This window comes from Gymnogyps californianus, chromosome 2, assembly GCF_018139145.2.
Source record: "Gymnogyps californianus isolate 813 chromosome 2, ASM1813914v2, whole genome shotgun sequence".
NCBI lineage: Eukaryota > Metazoa > Chordata > Aves > Accipitriformes > Cathartidae > Gymnogyps > Gymnogyps californianus.
In genome coordinates, this window is record NC_059472.1 from 167,591,300 (window position 1) to 167,615,664 (window position 24,365).

General features: G+C 41.6%; 1 protein-coding gene across 1 annotated transcript in view; it reads right to left on the reverse strand.

Annotated features, from left to right (window-relative positions):
- Positions 1-24,365, reverse strand: part of MAP4 (microtubule associated protein 4) — a 161,249-nt gene that overhangs the window by 96,990 nt on the left and 39,894 nt on the right. The window contains 3 exon segments of the mRNA XM_050892110.1: positions 87-152; positions 9,958-10,012; positions 10,014-10,212. Of these exon segments, the coding sequence (XP_050748067.1) occupies positions 87-152; positions 9,958-10,012; positions 10,014-10,193 (301 nt within the window). The 5' untranslated portion in view covers positions 10,194-10,212.

Genomic DNA, 24,365 nt, shown 5'->3' on the forward strand with positions numbered 1-24,365 from the left:
AAGATGCATTTTGTCACAGTGAGGTTTTACTGGTCCAATAACAAATAAAGAAGTCAACATGTTTCCTTCAGACGTTAAGCACGTACCTGTGTGGTGATCTTCTATTCCATGGTCACCATTTTCTACAACTGTTGGCCCAGAAGCTGAAGTATCTGCAAGAAATCAAAGGAAATGTTAGCATTGGATGAAGTTAATCTTAATCCAAATGTTAAAAACAACATTGTAAGGACAACACTGTAATGTTATTAAACACAGATAATGGGTTTTTTTCCCTAGAATTATTTTTGAAATAAGTTAAGGTACCCACATGGCACCGAGTCAGTGCAACTTAAAACCCAAAAGGAAGAGTTCAATCACAGAAAATCTAGTCCCATGAAGGAGACAAGGCATAACAACTAGAAGCTTCTTTATCTATTCATACCATCACTTCCAACTAAGCTTTCCTAAGGGCCAGCACTAGACCACTGTGACTCTGGATTTCCTTCAAGCAAATGATGCTTAGCCAAGCTGATAAAATTAGACGGGCTTGGTGGATGTGAGGCAAGAGCAGTCGATGCTGTTGACCTTAACACTGTCTCCCATAACATCCTCATAGACAAACTGACAAAGCATAGGTCAGATAACCGCACAGTGAGTGGATGGAAAACTGGCTGAACAGCCAGGCTCAGAGGGTGGTGATCACTAGCACAAAGTCCAAGTGGAGGCCAGTCACTCACGGTGTCCCCCAGCAGCTGACACTTGGGCCAGTACTGTTTAACATCTTCATTAATGACCTGAACGATGGAGAAGAGCACACCCTCAGCAAGTTTGCAGATGATACAAAACTGGGAGGAGTGGCTGATATGCCAGAGGCCTGTGATGCCATCCAGAAGGACCTGGACAGGCTGGAGAGGTGAGCAGAGAAGAATCTCATGAAGTTCAACAAGGGGAAATGCAAAGTCCTGTACCGAGGGAGGAATAAGCCCAGGCACCAGTATACACTAGGGACCAACTTGCTGGAAGGCAGGTCCTGCAGGAAAAGCCCTTGGGGTCCTGGTGGCCAACAAGCTGAACATGAACCAGCAATGCACCTTTGCAGCAGACAACGTCATCAGCATCCTGGGCTGCATTAGGCCGAGCACGGCCAGCAGGCTGACAGGGGTGATTCTTTCCCTGTCTTCAGCACTGTTGAGACACATCTGGAGCGCTGGGTCCAGTGCTGGGGTCCCCAACACAAGAGAGATGGAGCTACTGGAGAGAGGTCAGTGAACGGCCACTAGGATGATTAAGGGACTGGAGTGTCTCTCATATGAAGAAAGGCTGAGAGCTGGGACAGCTCACCCTGGAGAAGACTTGGGGGTGATGTGTACAAGCACCTCAAGGGAAGCTCTAAAGAAGCCTCAGGCACGCTCTTGTCAGTGGAGTCCAGTGACAGAACAAGAGCCAACAGGCACAAACTAATTCCCCAGAATTTTTAAACATTGGTCCACTTCAGTCATGACAAGTTTCTTGCAGACAAAGCTATCCTAATACTATTAGAAAAAAGGATCAGACCACCTCAATTTCAGCTTTGACAGCACACTGCTAAAGCAGGTATCAGGGAGAGATTTAGAGAAGGGTAGTTCAGGGTGGAAGACCACCGATTCCAAAGAATAGCATATAAGATACTTACCACCAAGAGATTTAGTCTATCTTGTTCTGACATTGTCAGATAAAATTTTAAGAGGCACCAGGATGTACACGCTGAACTTGGAAAACATGGCAGCAATACAAGACCTAGTGATAGCTGAGGCAATCTGGAACCAAAGAACTGAGCTCTAACCTTGGCTTTGCCATCTGCTCAGTGGGCTGCCTTAGGAAAGCCACTCTGCTAACAGGTAGCTATCTCCAAGCTTGCAATGTTTCTGAAAATGCTGTTTGGAAACCATCTTTGGGAATAATTAAGGAATTTAATTAACAATTTTTTTTAAAAAAAAAAAAAGCACACTTCTTGTTCTAGTACTCAAACAGTTCTTCCTAATCATCAAAATATGCTAGTGAAATTCTATATTCACCCCATCATCTCTACACTGGGCTGCTGAGGGTCAATAACTATAATCACTTAGGCAAACTGCTTGAGGAATTTTATTTATTTTAAATTACTGCCTTTGAGATCAGACTATGGTCCTTACAAAAGTAGCTGGATTGTGCTGGTATTAATACTGGTGCAGGTTGCCAGCAGCGCAATATTTCTGTAGGCAACCACCACCATGACAGGTATTACAAGGCCATTTACCCAGACTGAAGATATCATCCTTGCACCAAGTCTTAAAATATTTTCTAATTTTCTTAAATAAACTCTGCTTAATTTCTAAGAATTTATCCCATTTTCCAGTTGTGAAATAGTGAAGACAAGTCATTGCAAGAACAATACTGAGTAGTATTAGTTAAGCGTAACAAGCTCTAACAGCAGTTCAGCTCCTCAGGCCATCAGTTCTCCTTACTGTGAAGAAACACTCAGGGCAATGGCTTAAAAAAATCCTGTAAGTAAATAAAATAAAATCACTCCCAAAGAGACGCACATTCAGTTACCTGGAGTTGCTGCTGTCCCTTCCCTGAGCTCAAGCAGTTTTAAAACAAAGCTATGTTACCAGTGTACTTTAGACACAGCATTTTAGGGCTTAATCCAACCCTCAGTAAAGCAAAAGGAAAGGCTTTCCAGTTACTTCAGTGGCTCATCCTGGTGTTTTACGAAAATTCAACATGAACTTGCCAGACAGCTTATAGAAAAACATACACCTACATCCTCTTCAAGTAGCTGAAAATACTACAGGAATCCCCAGACCTGTTTCTTAGCAGTTGAACACACCAGCTCCTCCTGCTGTCAGTCTTTACAAGGTCTGGTATTTACTGTAACAGTAGAACTGTCTTAACTACTAACTGGAAGAACTACTGCCAGTCACTGAATTTACTGATCGATTCAGGCAAGGAGAAAATCAGGGTCACGGGATGGTTTATACAACACTGCTTCACAGCTGCCAAAAGGTATGCCGAGTATCCCGTGGAGTAGCGGGGTCTTACAATGAGATCTCCAAGGAATTACGTAGCGGAGCTATGCAGGTCCTGCTGAACCTTCCAGTTAACAGCGAGGAACCTTAGCTCCAGTGCAAGAGCTATAAGTTTTCTTAAGTCCCGCTCAAATGGGTGTCATAACACTGGTTTAATGAAGGTAGCTGATGATGCCACTGTAACAGAGGCTTTGCAAGTCTTCTCTAGTCTTCACTCATGCTAAACGTGTCAAAAAAAAAAAAATCTTTTGGTGGTGGGGAAAATAAACAGCAACCCCCACTACCACGACCCACAAACTCACTCCCATTTCTTCAGTATTTAAACTGTAATTGAAAACTTGAGTGCAAGTTCTGTTTTAAATTGGACAAAATGATTACATAGTGCTTTCAGTTTCATCCGAACCTGATCATTATACCTTGCACAGACAATATAGCTGTTGAAACGTTTCATATTCTGGTCTTGATGCTACCGCCATTATTTATGCATTAAAAACAGGACTCAACTTGATCACAAATATGGCTAAACACTACAAATTTGGTCTGCAAGTCTGTGCATACTTCAAGCACTGGCTTCGGATTGCCATGTTCATCTGAAAGGAAATGTTCATCTGTAAGACTGGTCTGATAGCACTTGAAATGAGAAGTTTGTGTGCACTTGAGGTCAGCTTTGCACTGCATATAGTCCACTCAGTGGTGCTTCTGGCAATTCAGTGCATTTCAGCTATTCAGAAAATAAACACTTCATCTGTAGAAAAGTTTCATTTAGAGACTGATCTCCTAGGTAGCAAGTGATCCAAGCCAACTGTCTTCCAGCAAAAAGAAAAAAGCCAGGACACCCTGCCGTCCACTACCAAGGGCTCTGCAAACTTAAAACAAAACAAAAAAACCCCTACCAAAATATTAGTGAAGCCTACCAAACACTATGGTAGATGAAAACAAGGACAGCTCAAAGCCAGCTGTGTTTCTGGCTTAACCTTCCATGGAGCTGACAGGGCTCTCAAGTCTGTGGCACTTCTAGACTACAAAGCACAAATACATTCCTTCAGGGAAGCTTCATCTTATCCAGTCCCCTATATTGACTCATTTCGGGGGGGAGGGAAAAAACATAAGACATATGTATTGAAAATCCTACATTTGCTTCAACGGCACAGGAATTAGAACAAAAGAATAGGTTAAAGCCATTGCGGCATTCTTCTCCCTCTCGACATGCTGAGCAGTAACCACAGTAGCTGCTCTTCTCTGCGTGCACCCTGCTAGCTGCAGAAGGTTGCTTCTCTGCCATCAAAGCCATGAGGAGGGAAGTGATCTAAAAAACCTCCAGTTACCAGAATGGCAGAACAACCCGCAAGCAGGTCTGATATAGGCAACAGCTTTTAACTTTCCCAAAAAGGTCTGCGAACACGCAGGGATAAGCAGGACACCGTTGCACATGCATCATTTTCTCAGTCAAGCCAGGGTCTCTCCAAATCAAACACTTAACCAGGCAAAATCTAAAGAAGATTTTAGGCTCAACAGTGGGTTCCCAAACGAGCAGAAGAATCAGAAATGCCATGTCTTTCCTTCTGCACTTCTTGGGAAGGATGAAAAGCAGGTAAAATGGTCTCCTTTACAGTTTTAGCTTTTTTGGAAGACAAGCTTCCAGAAAATCAGGTCAAATCAAACAACTCCACCCAGCATTAGTAGTTTTTATGTCTCTGAAGGTCAGCTCCTTTGGAGCAAAGCAAACTTATTTTAGTTAGCTAGAGTGCAGTGTGAAAGTACCCAGCAATCATCTCAGGGCCGGGTCTCCACCCCTCATTCTAAATTGCATAAAAACAAAAACATGTCAAGATGTTGTAACTACATAATCCTCATCAGAATCACAAGATAGTATTTGCATCTGGGTAGTGGATCAAAGGATTGTTTTTATATAAACAAATTTAAGGCCGCATTCGCTAAACCGATAATCTCAAGCAAATGGACAGTGCCAATATAAAAAACCCTAATCTCCAGCAGTGACTTGGCATAGCACACAGGGAAGCATACACACAACTGAGCACGTTTCCACCATCAGACCTGCATGGGATACTGGGGCGGGGGGGGGAAGAGAGCACTCTCAGCAGGCCAGGGTGGGGTGGATGGGTTATGGACGAGAGTCATTTTCCATGTTTTATCATCCTGTCACACATTTGTGTGTGCAGACTTGGTTGAATGCAACTTTGTCAGAGAGCTTAGACAAAAAAACATGAGTGGGAACAAAAACGCTGAGAAACAGAGTGCCATAAAGTCAAAACTAGCTGGTAACTCTTAAACAAGAAATAGCTTAAGCTATTTCAATTCATATGTTTATTCTGTCTCAAAATGGCTTCTGAACAGCAGTCAGGCTCATCATTTCCCAGAGTCACCAAAAAAAAAAAAGGCTTAGAGTTTTGCTTGCCCTTTGGCATTCCAATAGGACATAAACACTTGGTTTGGATTCTCAAGCTTCTCTCTCTAACCATGAGAATTGAAGAGAATTTGAATTTAAATGGAAGCCAAGGCTTGCTTGGTTTTGTGTTTCGGGGATGCCAGAGCTTTCAGAAGCACACACATACTGTCAGATGGCACTAACAGAAGCACAGCTGCACAGGCAGGTCTGGCGTCCACGAGCAGGAAAAGGAGACCTGCCATACTAATTTCCACTAAGATCCCTCTCCTCCCATCCCACCTTCACACCTCTCCTTCTGAAATAGGAAGCTGAAGCTTGAAGGTTTAATCACCTTGCCTGATCACTGGCTGCCTGTGATGGGACTGAATCCAAGATGGCTAGATGTTAGAGAACCCCAAGTGAAGTTCACTAATTGAGCACAAATATTACCTGAGGGATGCTAAATCAGTGTAAAGCAACTGAGCTAGAAAAAGATTCATTTTGCTTTCTGAACTGTAACAACTAGATTAATTTCACCACTTTAGTTCATAAAACATGGAAAAAGTTTCAAGAACACTTTGGCTTATCAAGACAATAATTAAGGCACTCCTTCCTCCCTAAGAAAATAGAGGTATATTATGTAGTCAAGCAACTCAAACCAAGATCCGGGTGACTTTACAATACAATCTGCACTTTAAACAAAAAGCACCAAGAAAAAAAACCCCTCACCGAAATACGCTCCTGACAGACTGCTGGTGCAAGGCCCTATGCTGAAAGGAACCCGCAGTTTCTGTGGCTAGGCCACGAGATGCTGGGAAAGCAGCTGAAATCTGGGGCAGAGCATACAAAACACACACAGCTTAGGAGTGCACCTTTTGTATCACCTGAGTGTCTCTGAACTATTTTTAATGTTTATTTCGCAAGCGTCTGACAGATCTGAGAGTGCACTCTCAGATCATGCTCGATACTTGTTTTTGTACAAAAAGACAATATAGGGATTACCAGAAGTTTTAACAGCTTTCGGGCAGGAATGGGGATAGACAGACTTTGAGAGGGAGAAGGTGTTTCATGTATCATATAAGATTAAAATGCAAGTATCTTAACATCATTTGCTGACTTTTTTAATCCCTCTGAAACTTTGGGGTATATGGAACATTCGCCATCTTCACTTTCGTACATGACAAAGTGTTTAAACTTCCTTTTGCAAAAGCAAAGCCTGCTGCCTTCTGCAAGAAAGGTGCTTACTCCTAGTGCAGAAAGGGAGGTAAAAGGAAAGGGAAATGTTGTGGTTTGGCCTCGGGTTTCAGGCTCTGGAGCTGTGTTTTGTTTCCATACCAGGGGAGGATGGCCTGCTCTGCTGTGCAGCAGTGTCTGTCCAGCAGCATCACGCAGCACCAGCAGAGCCATCTCGTGGCGACATGCGTGCTTGAAAAAAGCCCCAAAGCCACTGCCCATAGCAAATTAAAAGAACTTCATCGCTTACATTGTGCTCAGTATGTATACAGTTTTTCAATAGGGAAACAGAGTTAAGACTCATCACCAGGTTTGTGAACAGAGTGAGTGCAAGAATGCAAAACATGCATACTGACACCCAACTCAATAGCGACCACCTCTTCACACAGCGATTCATGTAAACACACACAGCCCATACAATAGTCATAAGAGGATTACCCCAGAATTTGCCAAATTATGATGTCCAGCCAGGTGCTAGAAAGAGTAAAACCCTTTCTTCTTAAGCTATGCCTTTCCAATGATATTTTAAAAGTTAACTGTTATTAGAGCTTTATTCTAGGACAAATTTGTAGGTGACCGTACAACTGCTCATCACATCTCCCTCCTCTTCTCCAACTCTCCGTACTCACATGGTTCACCCAGGTCCATGATGGGGGCCCATCTGATCGTTAAACTTGTCTAATCTGGCTCCTGGGTTTAGGAAAAAAGTGAAAGAAAAACCTTGAGCAGAGATGAAATAGCTAAAGCCTGACGGGACATATGATTAAACCTCTTCTGACTGGGGAAAGGCAATCTCAGTAGCAGACACCGTGCTGTCTGAACACATTTGTGCCTTTTAAACATAAATAAATTAACAAGCGGGGCTGAAAAGGCTGATCCATGAAAGAAACTCTTCTCCCTCAGGAAAACAAAGCTATTTGCAGTCATATTTGGAGCCAGGGACATAGAACTCCTGCCACCTTTCACATACCAGTTCCCCTTCCCCAAAAACTTCACGTTACACTCAAAGCACTGCACTAGAACAACACTTAACACTCCCATTAGGACCTTGTAATATCTCAACCCAGGCTCATTTATTCTATAGCCTCAGTAGAAGCAAGTACATTAAGCTTTACTATATTTTTTTAAACAGTTATAAACATTGAATAAATCTCATGGAAGAAATAGGTATCCTTATCACTTCAGGGAAAAGCAAATTAGACAAATTAAGACATAACAGGATCAAATCCTAAGACTGGCCTGTAGTAAATTGACACTGTTCTAAACTGCAAAGCTTGACAGCCCTTCCCCTCCTGGTACAAGGTGGGAAAGCTGACAAACTTTCTCTTATCCACTCAAGGCAAGCAAGCTCTCTAATTTCTTCAGTGAGGGTCTTGTTTTCATCTTGCCAAAGATTTAGATAATGCTCATAACTGTTCTCCAGCTATCCCAAAAAAGGGAAAAACAAATCTCCAAACCAAGAACAAGAAATTGCATCCCCCCCCCCGTGCCACGTAGGAGGGAAACAAGTTCTGCTCAAGCAGACAACTGGTTGTACAGCCAGGGAAGGCACTGGAGAGGGGAAGGGGGTTAGAAAAGCCAAGAGATGCAGATGAAGAGAAGAGTCTGGCCCAAAGGTAACTGGTGTTAGCACTCCAATATCTCTGCCTCAGTTCTGCACACAGGAACTGGCAGTTTTCTCACAGGGCAGTTCAGTGAGTTTTAATTACCTGAGCAAACCCAAAAGGCCTCATTATACCTGCTTCAAGAATCTGAAGTTATTTGAAATAGTGAGTTATGATGGTAATGTTCAAGGGATACACGTCTGGGAGGACACAACTTAAGGAACTTGTATTTTAAAGCAGTATTATGTAATGATTTTAACACTGAGAAATTCTGGTGCCGAGATGTTTTAGAATCTGTAACTTTTAGAACAAAGCATTATTTTAAAACATCTTTAAATCATATGCAAAAGTGTTAACAAGCCTTCATGTTTCTCTGTTACTCCCACTTCTGCAATGCTAAAATACAAAACACCTACCATGAGAAGTACTATAATTGAATACAGTAATACACATCTGAATTGACCAAAGCTCAAAGTTTTATAATCTCTTTGCCCACTTCCATCCTTCCTACTCATTTGTTACCATTTAATGAACTATGTTAGTATGGAAAATTCAAAATTACATTTTCTGTATTACAAGGCATCTGATACACTTCTAAACAATGCAAATAAGTGCCTTAAACAGACCAGAAATCCCCATTGTATAATTCCCCATTCTGTAGTCCTGGAGGTCGTGTTTATTCTGATGGATGATCATTATAGTTCTTCTGCACTTTCCACTTTCATCAACACTGATGAGCATCAGGATTAAGGCAAAAAAAAGAAAAACTTTCTTCTGAAACAAGTCACCAGGTCATCTGTCTAGAAGCAAACGTTTTCTTCTTTTACATAGCATAGATCAAGGCCAAAAAATAATCAAGGCACTACTTGTCACAGGTGACTAGCCCCATTTGCCTGGGGGGCGGAACACCACACAGGCAAAGATACAAAGAATTTAAACTGCTTACTGAGAAAGAAACCTAATGGATGACCCCTAAATCTCACTGTTTTCTTTTTACCTAGCTAGGGAAGCAAGTATCTGTTTAAACCTCTCCTTCTAAATAGTTTCTGATAAAGCTGTTAACACTAGTAAATATCAACTGGGCTAGTAAATGTTCATAACCAGCAGAGACAGCACCACATTTTACTATATATGCACATAACCAGCATATACATGCAGCAAGAAATCAAAATAAGTAGACCCTTGGATCAGTGGAGAAACAAACCTTTAGCTTTAAACATTCTAGTCTCAAGCTCACAAACAGTGTGGACCTTATGAAGATGCCAATCTGCAGACGTCACCAGCAACAGCAAGTCATCAATCTTTACACCCTGGATTTGCCATTACCCAGAGTGGTGGTATCTTGCACATTCTAGTATTTTGAGATGGAAAGCACTGTATATAAGTGTAGCCATCACACACGTTGGACAGTGCTTCCTCTGAGAAGCCCAAGGCAGCCCACAAAATATTAACATAAATAATAGCATCTTCTGTGGACTAGTAATAATAGCTTATTTTACAGGCTGAGGAACTGGACAGAAGGTGGTAGAGTAGAAAAGCAGGAAACAGGACTTGATCTCAATCTTTGCTTTTAAAATAAGTTGTTCAGACTAAAACCAGCAACATATAAAAGTCCTGTTTTAGCAGGTCTAGCAATATTACAATAAGCAAAAGTGTTCTCTGATGCTTAAGTGATGCAGCTTTTTGGTCTTGTGCTTTAGACACTTACGTTCCACCTGAATACCGTCTGCATGGGGTTTGCTTTTTGGTTCCTGGCTCCCAGCTTTTTTCATCATCATCCAGCAGAGGAACATAGTCTGTTTTATCTACTGTTTCTCCAACCACATCATCAAATTTCTCTGCTTCCAGAGTGGCAATGAAGTCCCTTTTCACTTCTTCCTCAATCTCGGGAGGTGGCTCTGTCAGAGCATCCGCAAGACTGAGGTTGTGATCCAAGTCAGCCATGCTTTAGCACCTTTGCAACCTGAAAAGTGATGTGGGGAAGAAGAAGAAAAAAGGTCTCTTATTAAAATGTTATTAAGTTTACTCAGAGTTTGATGTTGACAACTGTGTGCCTCCTGTGCCATAACACAATAAGAAACATTTGCTTTAGCACTCAATAATTCCCAGATGTTTACAAAACCCCCACACCAGTACAGAAACAAACAGCTAGATCATCTAAGTCAGGTTTTACTGCATGAACATCACATTTCATGTAATGTTTTATCAGAACCTTAAAAAAAAAAAGAAAAAAGAAAAAGAAAAAATGCGGTACCTGGCCAGCATAAACACAATCTTACATTGATTTCTGCCTTGCCCCAGATCTGTGAGTTAATTACATATCCTCAGGAGCAGAAAGACAAGTGATGCAAGCGAATTTAGTTCTCGGGTTGGACTCCACCCAGCCTCCCCTATGGAGATCAGGATTTTACATAATCTCTGATGTATACTTCAGTGATGCTTTTGATCCCTTTGATAGGGTCCTGTAGCATGTTTATGTCCTCAGCGAACCTTACTAATACCAACAAACCCACTCTAGCCCTGGGATTTGTGCTGGAAGCTGAAGTTTTAATAACGCCTACATGAAAAAATATAGTAAAGTACACACGTACACGTTATATATAAAGCCATAAATTGGAAACGAAGTAGAAAGAATCACCATTTGTCTTTTCCTCCCTGATTTGTATCTCAGCATTCAATGTAACTTCCTGGCACTAAACAGAAAATGTCCCCGAACCAATTCATCTGTTTTGCAGCTAAAGCTTTCAGGTTGGCATAATAAATACACCCATAAACAATCATTTATTTTTTCACATTTCATCCTTTTGAAGTTATAGTTAGGAACAACAGCCAACAAATACTGACATGAATTTATAGAAAGCTGTCTAAGGGAGCAAAACCCACCACTTCTGACTGACAAAAGGCACATTTCTGAAACTTTCTTTCAGAGCAGTGTTAGTCAGTGTTCTGTATGCATGACACTATCAAAACAGCAAAGATATCAAAAGCTCTAGTCATACATTTTAGCCATTTGCAGAAATTGTCTGGTACAAACTGTAAAAACCAAACCCATAAAGGGCCTTTAGTATCTATATTGGCGTACTTGCAACTCCTACTATGGTAGCTCAGCTTCCTTTAATTTTGGTCTACGTTCAGAAGCACAAAGCAATTTGATGCTGATCTGTATTACACTCGCTATTAGATGTGCAATCTGTGCAGAGACTCTCCCTGTTAGTGAAAGATTTACTCTATCTTAGGAGTCCGACGAGCCAATGCAACAGTGCCTGGTTGAGAATCAGTAGAGAACAAGGACTTGGAAGCAACAAGTTCAGAGTTCCAAAAACAAATTCATCCAAACAGAAGGATATGAAGGATATGAAGGAGCTTAGGTAAAGTGAGTCATCATTTTACGACCAGTCCTCACTATATTAGACGAGAGCCACCAAGCTACATTAGGAGAAAATTAGAAATAGAGCTGAAGATACAGAACTGCATACGCAAAGAGGCACAGACACTCACAAGAAAACACAATGGGCATTTGTATGTGTTGGTTAATGAAGGGCTGACCCAAGTGGCCACTGCGCAGCAGTCCAGAGTCACTGACTTCCAGGGTGATGGCAGAACACAGATCCTCTTGTTCCAAAAAAACAAAGGCTCCTACTCCTTGAACTACAGGAAATTCTTCATCAGCAGTATACGGCCACTGACACATACCTACAGGCTCAAGCCTCTATAAGGCAATATTTCACATTCTTTATAAACAATGGTATCCCACTGATATTGTTGTTTATGTAATTGCATGCAAGTATATTATGGAAACTAATTCAGTTAATTCTATTCTTTTTTTCTTTAACAATAAAAGGTCAGACTTCAAGCCAGATCAGACTTCAAGCAGCAACTGCAGTTTTTGTTGGTTTAGATAAAGGCCCTGAAGAATTACCACTTAATGGAAATCTAGAGGTGAAAGGTTTGGAGCTCTTAACCCTTTGTGCAGGGTCACAGTTGAATGAATTATGGTTATTAAAAAAAGCCATCTTTATACTTAAGTGAAAGAGTCTTGTTAAAAAAAAGGTTCTTTCAGATAGAGTTCTTGACTATTTTCAAGACGCACCATCATACAGCTCTGCACACAACTGACCGCATTACCCTTGACTGAGTTTCAGCCAGGGAAGTTAGTCACTTCTAGAAGTTTTATCTTTGCATTGACCAGTCTCTTCGAAGGAAGAAATGAGGCTCTTCAATAGCCATCTTTTCAACCATGTCCACCCTTGCTTTCAACTTGAAAGTGAAATGATGGCCTTTAGGTCAGTCAATCTTAAAAAAAAAAAATTTGGAGCTATGAACATTTCATTCTTTTCTTCTGAAAATTTCATTTAGCATAAGGAAGAAAAACAATATTTAAAATTTTTGACAAGCTGCTTCATGATGCTACTAGGAAATGCAAGAATCAAGACTACAGTCAGAAAATAGCTACAGAACATCCAATAACTTGGGGAATAAACAAGCAAAGGCTGGAGTGAACACACCAGATGCCAAAAGAAAAATTCAACTCCTGTTCTTCACAGCAGGCATGCCAGGTCGGGCTGAATCAGATTCTGCAGATGTCACAAGTCCTTCATGTTCGTAGTATCGTATTTGGTTCTGCACCAACACCAGCACAGCAAGGTTTACCCATCAAGAACCTGAAGCTTTACGTAAATGGCATTTAGGAAAACCTCTTTTTAACCTCACTCCAAATGCTCGTTAGCAGTAGATTACAGTCCGTAAACTGAACTATCAGCTCACAATTTTCACACGTTCACTTCAGATTAAACATTCCTGCTATTTTAATTTCAGGAACACCAGTGGCCTTTTAGGAGCACTTCCTCTTGACAGCTTAATTTAGGGTCTGTCTAAATACCAAGTCATTGCCATCCTCCCACTCTAATGGAACCTATTACCCAGCTACTTTCTACAGAGGCCCTTTAACATTTAGCATCCCCTCCTCTGCATGATCCAAACCCAGTAACCATCTACAGCCAACACCAGACCGCACAGAAACATGTATGGCCATAATCATCGGTTTGTAGTCAGAGCAAGCTTATAAGCAGTATTTAGATGGCCCAGAAATTATTTAGTCCTTGTTCCACTGAGATATTCAGTCACCTTTACTCTAGACCTAAACAACTGCACTTCAATTAACGGAGCAAATATCTCCGGAGCCCCAGTGGCAGCAGGAGCTGCCATGTGAGTGGGGTTAGGGAAGCAGTTAGGAATTCTTAAACCCAAATCAAGGCTAATCCCACCCAGATCATCCTCCAACATATGAATATTCCACCACAAGCAACTGATGGATTCACATCATGCTTTTTTTGGTCCACATTAATGTGGTAGCACTTTATGAATAGTTGCCATAAAATAGCATTGACAATGTCTCTATTTCAGAACTACACAGGAACTAGGACACTAAAGCAATCTAGTTTCTGGGGAAAAATAATAATGAGGTTATGCAGACTTATCAGCAGGACATTTCCTTGTCTATATTTAACTTCACAGGGAATGCAGAAACTATGTATTAAAAAAAAATAAATCAGAGTAACTAATAAAAGCCATTTTGCATTTTTGTAGCAAAAACAGAACCGGTATCTCAGGCACATAAAAGCGCCTGGCAAATAACTGGCTGCCCTAACCCAAAGCACCACACCGGCTGCAGGAAGCCTTCAGCAGCCCAGGTAGGGTCAAAGGACAGCCAGAACACCACTGGAATTGGACTGGAAGCAACTTCTCCGCTTTCCATCTCTGGTGTCAGAGCAGCCAAAATACACTAATGTCCAGACTCCCAGTTTGAACTAGGGCCTATAGAGTTAACTAAGACAAAAGGAAAATAAGTATACTGCACAGATTCTGCCCAAGGCTAGAGAGTAAATCCTGAAGCACATTCATGTGTTGACCAGCTTAGCAAGACAGATGCTTCCTATACCATTTTCATTCATATGGAGCAAAGTTAGCTACAGACAGGAAGCATTCAAGAATCGTTCAAGAATCTTCATCAAGATGTGCCTTAATACACTGCACGTTATGTAGCTATGCAAATTAGATATTAACAGAGTACAAGGAATATGAATTCTGACATTAACTTTTAAGATGAAAGGGCAAAACTGAGGAATGACTGAGGTTTCAGAAGGCAGCAGTTTAAAAATGTATTAAATAATTCTTCAGCTGTGACACAGCTGCCGAGGTCCTCGTTTGTTAAATAGCAGAGGGAACAACAGCAGCGATGGTGTAACACCAACCTGCATGACTCAAGACTTCTATCTCTGGAAGAGCCTCAGAGGACAGTCAAGTCCTCCCTGAAGAACGCCAAGTTGAGTAAGTATTTTGCTCAGAGGAAAGGTGTGGAAAGGAGCAGACCATAGCGCTATCAGTCCCACAGTGACAGCTGTACTACAGACAAGGAAAAGAGTTTTCCTGTAGCTAGACATTCCTCAATCCATTCCAGGAAATCTTCAAATTATTCCACAGCAAATAAATCATATTCCCTTAATTCACACTTTTTTTTGAAAGAATTGTTTAGACCTCTTCATGTTCCAGCAACAGCTGATCTGTTTGTTATACCCAGTATTTGCCCCATCTGTTCTTTTTTATGCTCAGAATCTTTGTGTACCCAGTGAGTAACCTGTTCGTTTTGATAAATAAAATCCATCTTCTTGTTAGCTAATCTGAAATATACCGAAGAGTTATTTTAATCTCTTACCTGCATCATGGACCCCCTATCCAGGCATCTTGTTCCAAAGAGCTCCTACTATTCACCCAATTCAATTAGTCTCTCCCTTTCAAAACGAGCTCCTTTCTGGGTGTTCCCACCATCTTATTTGATGTTTGACCACATCCGCAAAGTTGAAGTTTGCTAATGTACGCAGAACTTGTGCTCGGCAAACCAATTTAGAGAGTCACAGACTCACAACATCCTAGAGATCCCAAAGAAGTTAGACTGGCACTTCCTTGCAGAAGCTTTACTTCAAGTGACCTAGTGGAATAACTTTCAAGAAACATCATCTCATCCAGCCACCCTCTGAAAGTAGAAGCAATACAAACAACGCTTACTTGCATAAGCCACTGCCTCTAGCTTCCCATCTAGGGAAGAGTGGAATTTATTTCCTGAACTTTGTATTTCCATTTTGTAGCTTCCCTAACTGCACTGTTGTGTACCTGCCTCTGGGCATGCACAGTCTTTGAATTTAAAGTTATGATCAGTCTGACCCAGATTTTTACGCATCTTGTCTGAAGATGGAGAAGGGGGAGAGCAGGCAAGTGGGGGCAGGGGATGCTGCCCACAAAAAAAAAAAAAAAAAAGATACTTGAAAACCTGTAAACTGTTTAAACAGAATCATACTTGGCACAAGACGTTGACTGACTTCCCTCAGATTTTTGGCAGAGGGAATAGATGATTTTTCCCAGAGAAGCGTATACACAACAGGTACCACCCTCTGCCAGTTTTGCAAGGCAGAGCGCTCGCTGCCTGCCAGCCCTGCAGTGACACAGCACTTCAACCCGCTCCAGAGAGCCCTGCAAGGCTGCTGGTCTCCTAAAGTGGATACACGTCTCTCTCCTGTACCAAGGAGCTGTACTCAGCCTCTGTTCTTCCACTTAACACCGATTTTGATAGTTAGTGGCTGTATACATACTAGTATTAACAATATATTCTCCTCTACCAAAATAAAGTTCGAGCAACCTTTATGCCAAAGAGGTAAGATAAATCTATTCACAAAAGTAGCACATCTAAGAGGAATAAGAAACGAAGCAACATTTCCTCACTTTTGTTTTGTTTGTTTAAAGGAGACACTCTGATACACAGATTTATGAGAAGCATGTACATTATTTCATCAGATCCACTTGCTCCTTTAAAATTAGCTCCTAACTACATACAGAACAAAATCCCCGACTGGAAGAAACAGGGACAGCTCAGTCATAATTCCCATTTCTCTTGTCGTAAGTCAGCTTGCTTTTCTTAGACGAGGCTCTCATGAGCACTTAGCAGTGGCCATTGAGGCATAAGAAAACAGGATAGCAGGGAGCAGATATATGCTAAGTCATCTTCCTTTGCAGTATCCTGAAGGGAGTCTTCCATGAAAAGGATGTCTGCATCTATCTTTCAAAAGGAGAGGACACATCGATGAATCAAATTGCTGACATTTCTTACATTCCATGGCTGGGCATGACAAATCTATGACCTAATTTAATTTTTTATATTTTTTTTCTTTTTTTGGCACAGTCTGAACCAGTGGGATTATTTTTTTTTAAAGTTAAACACAGTAAGATCCCCGCTTTATTTTTGTGGACGTTCCGAGTCGCAGGAAATCACTCAAATTACTAGAAGCTTCTTCTCAGAGGCAGTGAGATGCAGGTCAAGGGAACTCTAATAAAGTCTTTCCAACAACACTTACAAATTCATGCTCAACTCGCTACAAAAACCAATGCAACAGCCTCAAAATGGGTGTCCTGAATTACAGGCTTACATTCAGGAATTAGTTCCCCAAAAATGCAGTGACGTACAGTTTCCATCTCGCTAGTAGAGGGAAGGCCATCCAGTCCAGACACTCAAGACCTGCTAGACAAGTGTAAGTACCCGAGACCACATACATCATCATCCCACTAGTTAAGTAGAAGACTACAGATATTTCCATAGCAAAAATCAAACACTGATTTTAAACTTCCAGCAGTTGTTTAAACTGGAGTGCAGTCAGCAGCTTTCTTGTAACTCCTGTGAGCTAAAGCAAACAGCAGAGAGCAGTTTCCAGCTCCTGTCTGCCATACCACTCGTGCTGCCAACCTCCGTGTCACACTAAGGGTCTGCTTACGTAAGGCATCACATAAAATATCTTATTACTAATTTCAAATGCATGTTTGGACTTCCAGCAACATCAGGATTTCAGTAAGACTCATGTCATACAAAACCACATTCTCCTTCAGACAATACATAAATACAGCAAGAGAGTTTCCAACTATTATTTACACAGCTTAAGTAATTGCCTCCCTCCTTCATGAAGGACAAAAGAATCATCAAGTACAGAGAAGGTAGATTTGGGGCATTTGTTGGTTTTACGCCTGGATTGCTACAACAGACAAAGCACTTGTAGGGTTGTTTCCCTTCTCAGCACAAATTCTCCAACAGCTTTCTGGCTAATTTTAAGTATACAGAATACATTAAATAAGTCCCAGAACCTCCAAGCTCCTATAGATAACAAGTCAAAAAGTGCACAACTAAAGTAAAGGGAAAAAAGTTCCTATTATTGCCTCCACGGAGAAACACAAGGACAACGTAGACATTTCCACTCAGGACTACCAAGCTGCAGTACATGCTATCCATCATGAAGGCAGAGTTTGGGAACCGGTGATGGACGCGAGGGTACTGCAGAGGATTGGGGACACAGCAAGGTGTCCCTAAGAAGTGTGAGCTTTTGTACAGAAGTCAGTGCCACTGAACCACATACTAATAACCATAAAATAGCTCCAAAGGCTTGATGCAAATCTCAGTTCACTTCCACAATCAGTTTACGGCCACACACAAGATAAACATGATATTTTAACTTCTCACTTTAGATGGGTTTAACAAAGTTATGATTCAGCTTGTCAACAGAATTTCAAAGCTGAGGCAGAGCTTCAGCCACTATTGCTTCCTCATAACACAGTTTGCTCAGAGTAATTTCCTCTTCCACATCTGGTATCTCACTGCTTCCGCTTATCAGGTCACTAATAGCCTTTCCCTCAGCTTTTGATTCAGGCTGCTATTCTCACTTGAGCTTTTTTCCTACAGCAAAAAGCCTACACAACGAAACAGCTTAAACAAGCTCTGAGTGACACTACACACACTGAAACAATCCCAGAGATTCTCAAGCTGTCTGTAGCCTGTTCAGTCGTGGGCAACTGAACTTGCACATTAGGCATGCAAGGAGCCAAGACAGATCCAAGCAGAAAATGAAATGAGTGCTCCAAGCACTGCTGGTCTTTCACTTGGGAGAGGACAGTTGGAGTAGACCTGTGAGCAGGCATGGATATGAGCAAACACACTGGATTCAGGTAGTCTTGGGTGGAACACATGTATGTATGCATGTACTTTGGATAAGGAAAAAAGCCCAAGTCAGAAAAGTAAACAAGCTTCAGGAAGTGGAAGGGGACATGCAAAAGAGGAAAATGAACACAAGAGCCACAAGATGACTGAGCAGAAGCTTGACTGTGGTACACTTGTTAGTCAACTTCCCACTTAGCAATACGGCTCCAAGATGTGAAAGCTGCACGTTGATCTACATACAGACACGAGGGAAACCAGCACAGTGATCTTCCAGGTGGGTTCGTGAACTTTTCCAGGCAGTGGCCACAAAAGACAAGCTGGGAAGCAGTTTCAGTCTCAGCTGGGACCTGCACTATAGAATCAGGAAAATTGGAGGCAATTGAAGTGACTCTGCAGAAGATGCTCAGGATGGCTGCAGGCAGCGGGGCTGCGAGCACTGCAGGTGGTGAGCACGGCTTGCATGTCAACTTTGTTAGTGGTTCATTAATACTATTAGTCATTCACTTTCATGGGCACATTAATATTTTGAATAAACAAAAAGCAACTGTCAGAGCAGAACGGAAACCACCACAGCAAGGCCAATAGACTATGACATAGAAAGTCATTTGAACAAAACGAGCTCTAGCTGACAAAAGCCATTTTTTTTAATGCCATACCTTCAACTTTTATAAATTGCAACTTCAGAATTTCAAAGTTGATGGCTTAAAAAAGTGCAGTTATTTCAATTTCATAATGCCTTGTAGGAGTCTACATAATTCTGGTTTTTATTCAGTACTTCCAAAGAGTATCCATCAATTTGTAGGGTTTCATTACTTAGGATATGAGCCACTTCTCCCCTGTTTAAAGTAAAGCATTATTTGTGCTGTTAATTGGTACTGCAAATATACCCAACTTCTACAACTAGACTGCATAGGAGTCTTTAATGAACATTTCTGCTCCATAAGCTTGAAACATTTTCATCAACTAACTTCCCTTAAGAAAGCAATAATAAAGCCAATGAAGCATGCTTTCACCATATTCAATTATTCAGATGGCACGTGAATTAGCAAAGTAAGGCAGCAGACAGTCTCCCAGAATTCGTGCCTCTTCAGTAGTGTTAAGAAGATTCTCTCAGTTTTCTGGAGATTTGAGACAAGTTCTATTTTCTTCCTGCCTTCCAGACATTCATAGCTTGGAGAGCCTACACTTCATCAAATGATAAAGTCTACAAAGATAACTGGGCAGAAATCCTGAACTAGCCAGAGGAAAGCTGTAAAATAACCTCTTCCCTCCACATGTGGATCTCCTACTCACTGTCAACGTAAAAGCCATAATTAAAGTCAACCTGCAAGCTGACAGTCCAACATTTTTCAGGTTTACTCAAGCTACATTTCAGTTTATAGCCGCTCTTTTTAGATGTAGACATTTACTTACATTAAAATTATCTGTACTTGATTTAACAAAAAAGAAACCATTTTGCTTCAAAGTAAAGGGACTTCAAAAGAAGCTGCAGGGACCACGAGAAGGCCATCCAGGGGAGGTAACGGCAACAAGGACAATTCAAGTATACTTGAGTTCAAGTACAGATAGACAAATTGTAACTTGAGGAAAACCAGTTTGATTTGTCTTTCTGAAGAGGATGGTGCCCAGCCTAACAAATACAATGATCAGACATCAGCTTTGCATCTCCGTTATAAGTTCCACAATCCACACAACACCAGGTAATGAAAAGCTCCCAAATGCAAATAAAAATTTCATTGGAGCTGGCTAGAAGGAAGACCATTGTAACAGCTATGAAACACTGAAAGACCTTATGAAAGGACTATATACATTTACAGCTGTAACAAACACGACGAGGTTCCATGGCTGCTCCACCCTCTCCAGGGCAGAAGCCTTGTGACCCAGGATGATGTTTTTCAAGAAACTTTAGCCTTATGCTAAAGGATAGATCAATGCATCACTCAACCTTTCCACCATTGCACTTGCATCTACAATAGACTCTTCAAAGAGGAATGCAATGCTCTGCACTGCTCATTTAAAATACAAGCTTTGCACCAGCCAAAAGAACACACTTTTATAGTGATCTTGGTCCATGAAGAAGTTGGGTCACTCCAACATTTAACTTGGCTGTAATTTAGTATAGGAATTGATCTCATCATAGATTTCAACAAAACAGAGGTCTCTGGTGATCCAGTCCACAACAATACAGGCCAAAACCTCTCAGCAATCAAAGCCTCTGCTATTTTACAAAGTGTCATTTGCTGCCTCCCATCTTGGTGTTTAACGCATCACACTAAGCATTCGCCTCCAAACACAAAGAGACTAGCCACCCATGCAGCCAGGCTCCTGGCGAAAGATCACCTGCAAGGATAGGAACTCTCCTGCAGATTCCATCGTGTTCAACTTAGCGTTTACCTCTCCCATGGAAGAAAGGCAATTCTGCCTGAGCAAAGCTGCCTGGAGAGGACTGATTGCATTACTTCCAGTTATTAGGGAAGCCTTCTACACAAATTGATCACTGTAGCCAGATGTGTTCTTAGTGGAGGGAAGGAAAAAATAAATAAATACTTCAAGACTTTGAGGAATCTCTGTATTCTAGCAGCAGGTAACGTGCATATTATACGCCCCTTATTATCATTATTTTCAATTAAGTAAAAGCAGTTTAAAAATAAAGTCTACATTCAGCACTTATGCAAAATCAAAATAATTAGCTGGAGCTAGATCTCCATTAAAGATCAAGGCAGAAGGAATACCAAAATGAAAGAGCACCAGTAAGAAGTCTTGTTTGCGTGTGTCTAAATATATACACACACATGTACAGGTGCCTGTATATATGACATTCGTTAATGACAGAACAGGGAGACTTAGGAGGCATCAATAAGAACATGACATGACTGGCTTCAGCTATCTTCATCTTTGCTTTTAATAAAGAGGAGATCATTTCTCACTTGGCAAATATCTGCCTGTCCAGAATCTCCTGGGTCACCTCTTACGATGGTGTTGCGAGAATAAAAGAAAGTCAGAAAGAAATCAATCAATCACCTTCCACGTAACCAACACTATTGGTACAGTTACTTTGGACTAAGAGTTCAAGAGCTGCAGGCTGCTCAGAGAGGTTGTGGATTCTCCATTCTTGGAGATGTTCAAAACCCAACAGCACACACTTCTGGGCAACTTGCTCCAGGTGACCCTGCTTTAAGCAGAGCGGGGTTGGACTAAATTATCTCCAGAGGTCCCTGCCAACCTCAGCCATTCTGTGATTCTGATACTCTTTGAAGACCACTGTTCATACTTTTGAAACCAATGATCAAAAGCCTATGAACAGAACAAGACATGTCCTAAAGCACTTCCATTTTGCATCTTGAAGGCAAGCCTTAAAACCAAACCAGAACCACCCTCCCAGCCTCCCTGGCCACACATACAGTTTTGGAAAGGATCCATTTCTGTTTCAGACTCTGAGAGGATAAAGTGGTGTGGAGAGCACACAGCAGTGCAGTCCTGCCGTAGATATGGCATTTCATTCATGCAGTGGCTTTTGCTAAGAATGGAAACGAGACAAGGCTATGTAAAAAAACTGAGGAATAATTCCAGAATTTGCATCTCTGATACACAATGGCCAATCTTGTTCACTCAAATTTTCAGGTAACTCTCTTGCTCTTAATTTAAGAACTAAAATTACTTTGGGTGCTATGAAGCTAGCTCTAGGAATTCTAACCAGTCCTGCAATGGAAAGGCAGCCACCGATCCTGCTTACTAATATACAAAGGTCTTCCTCCTGCTGCTTCAAAAGATCCACATGTTATTACTTGTCTGCAGTTGCTTCAGTTTGTCTACAGTGCGAGGCCAGAAGTCAGTACAGTAGGAAAAGCTTGACTTGCAAAACTATGAAGACAACCAGAATTAATCTGGAAGGTCAGCTCCAAAAGCAAGAATTTCATGTATATACACAAGAAAGATGTTAGTTTCTCACTACTCCTCACCTTCTTCTTCCTGCATGGAAAGGTATATGAAAATGCAGCTTTAAGATAAAAGCAAATATTATCTAAAAAAAGCTTCCACATGTTGTCACTACTTGTAAGATTATTTGGGCTTTTGTTAGCATACTGCCACCAGAGTTGTCACAACCAACTGATGGGACTGAAACAACAAGGCTAGGAGCTGCTGATCCTAGTTGAGAGCTCCCTACCCAGAGCACCACACTTCCAATCCCGCACAGCAACGTGTGGCCACAGGCCGGGATGCAGCAAGTAAACTTCTGCCTCACAAACCGGGAGGGAAAGAGCCATATGAAGTCAAGGGGCTTTTTCTTGGTCAATTTTGTTTGGTTTTTAAATCTCTGGGCTGATATTTTTCTCCCTATAGTTATTTCCTAGTAAAGGATTAGGATGTTGGGGAGAAAGAGTGGAAACACGCAACACCTCTCCATCAGTTGGGAGTGGCTGACCTGTTACTATCCGCATATGGCAAGCATATTGCCATACTGCACCTTCCCATAAGCACCACAACAGGCAGACAGCATATCAACAGCAGCTACAGACACATAATAATTCACAACTCCGAGCACTCTGGATAAATATATTTTATTAATTTATTAATTATCCAACTCTAGTTTGGACTACTAGACTTCCTCCCTTAAGGATAAAACCCCCTCCTTTTGTGGGTGACATAAGATCATCTACGCTAACTTGTAACATCGATTTTTATGAAAGTAAGGAAAGATGGCTGCATCACATTTTATTTATGCATTCATGTATTCCCCTTTTGAGAACTTGTTCCCAAAGTACTGCTTTAGGGAAGACATGAGAGGTCATGAAATAGGCCCAGTTATTGCTCTGAAAGTGTTCAGAGTTGCTGATGAACCTCAGAAGGCTGGACTTAACTGCTGCTCTTCCGGCTCCCTAAGACAACATCATGGAACTCAAGGACGATCACGTTCAGAAGCATTACTTCTCTGGAATACAGCATTTACCTGGCACAGATTGGCCCTTGCTTCATCCAAAGGTCTCAGTATGAAGTCCACTGTGCATCGACAGTTCTACTGTGCAGTGAGACTGCTTGCTAACTCAGATTTCAGAGTCTCAGTTGCAGTTTTCCATCAGTTACATTCCCTTCTGGCCTTAATTCAGGTTCTTCGCTGCTCAGGGTGAGGAGATACTTTTTGCAGAACTTGTTGTCTTTTCTATGCAGGGAAGTAACGACATGCAATAGCTCCAGAAGGAGATGCATGGGAACTCTAGGCATGAAGTACATGCCTATTTTATCAGTACACTTAACAGCCGAGCAAAGCCAAGACAGCAACTTGTTTTGCTATCTGGCTTTGAAGAGCCAAATGCTGGTCATAGAACTCAGAGACAGAAAACTCCAGACACCCAAGAGAGTAACTCTGCCACATCCTTGGGAATTACACCTAAATTGCTCTGCAGTTGTCTAAAAGCCTGAAGTGAATTTTGCAATTTCCCCTTGTTACGTACCACTGGAGAGGTAGTGCAGCTCCCTTTGACAGCAAGGGCCCTAAGCCACCTAATAAATCACTTCAACTGACAGAAGATTTAGCACAGACAGAGCTGACCAATGCTACCAAAACTGACAAGAGTGAACAATCATGAACTGAAGGTAAAATTGTTCAGACTTGCCTCCTGTCCAAATCACAAGTGAACCCTAGAGAAGGACAACAAGTGGAAGGAAGCCCACCTGAACCAGTCCTGAGTGTTTGGAGAAGCTTACTTGGAAGCAAAAGAAAAGTCTTTGAGCAAGTAAGTACGGTGGGAAGGGGGGAGGCTCACGTAGGAAGAGGGCCTTACATCAGTCTAGCCACAACTGGACAAAAACCAGAGCCAGGAGGCTTTAGGAGTGTCAGGCTGAGAAGAGAGATACAACTGCAAAGAATCACCCCAGCAGACCAGTTCCAACCCTGACTTCACTTCTCTTGCACTCATTCCCAAAAAAATACGTGGCATGTATTCATGCCTGCAAAGAGCATTTTACTATTGTTAATTATACTTAAGCACACTGAGATAAGAGAACACCAGCCTCCTGAATGATTCCCTCCCTTTGGGCAATTTCACTACTATGAACCACTCAGCAAGATGGGGTAAGACTGTCCAAGTCAG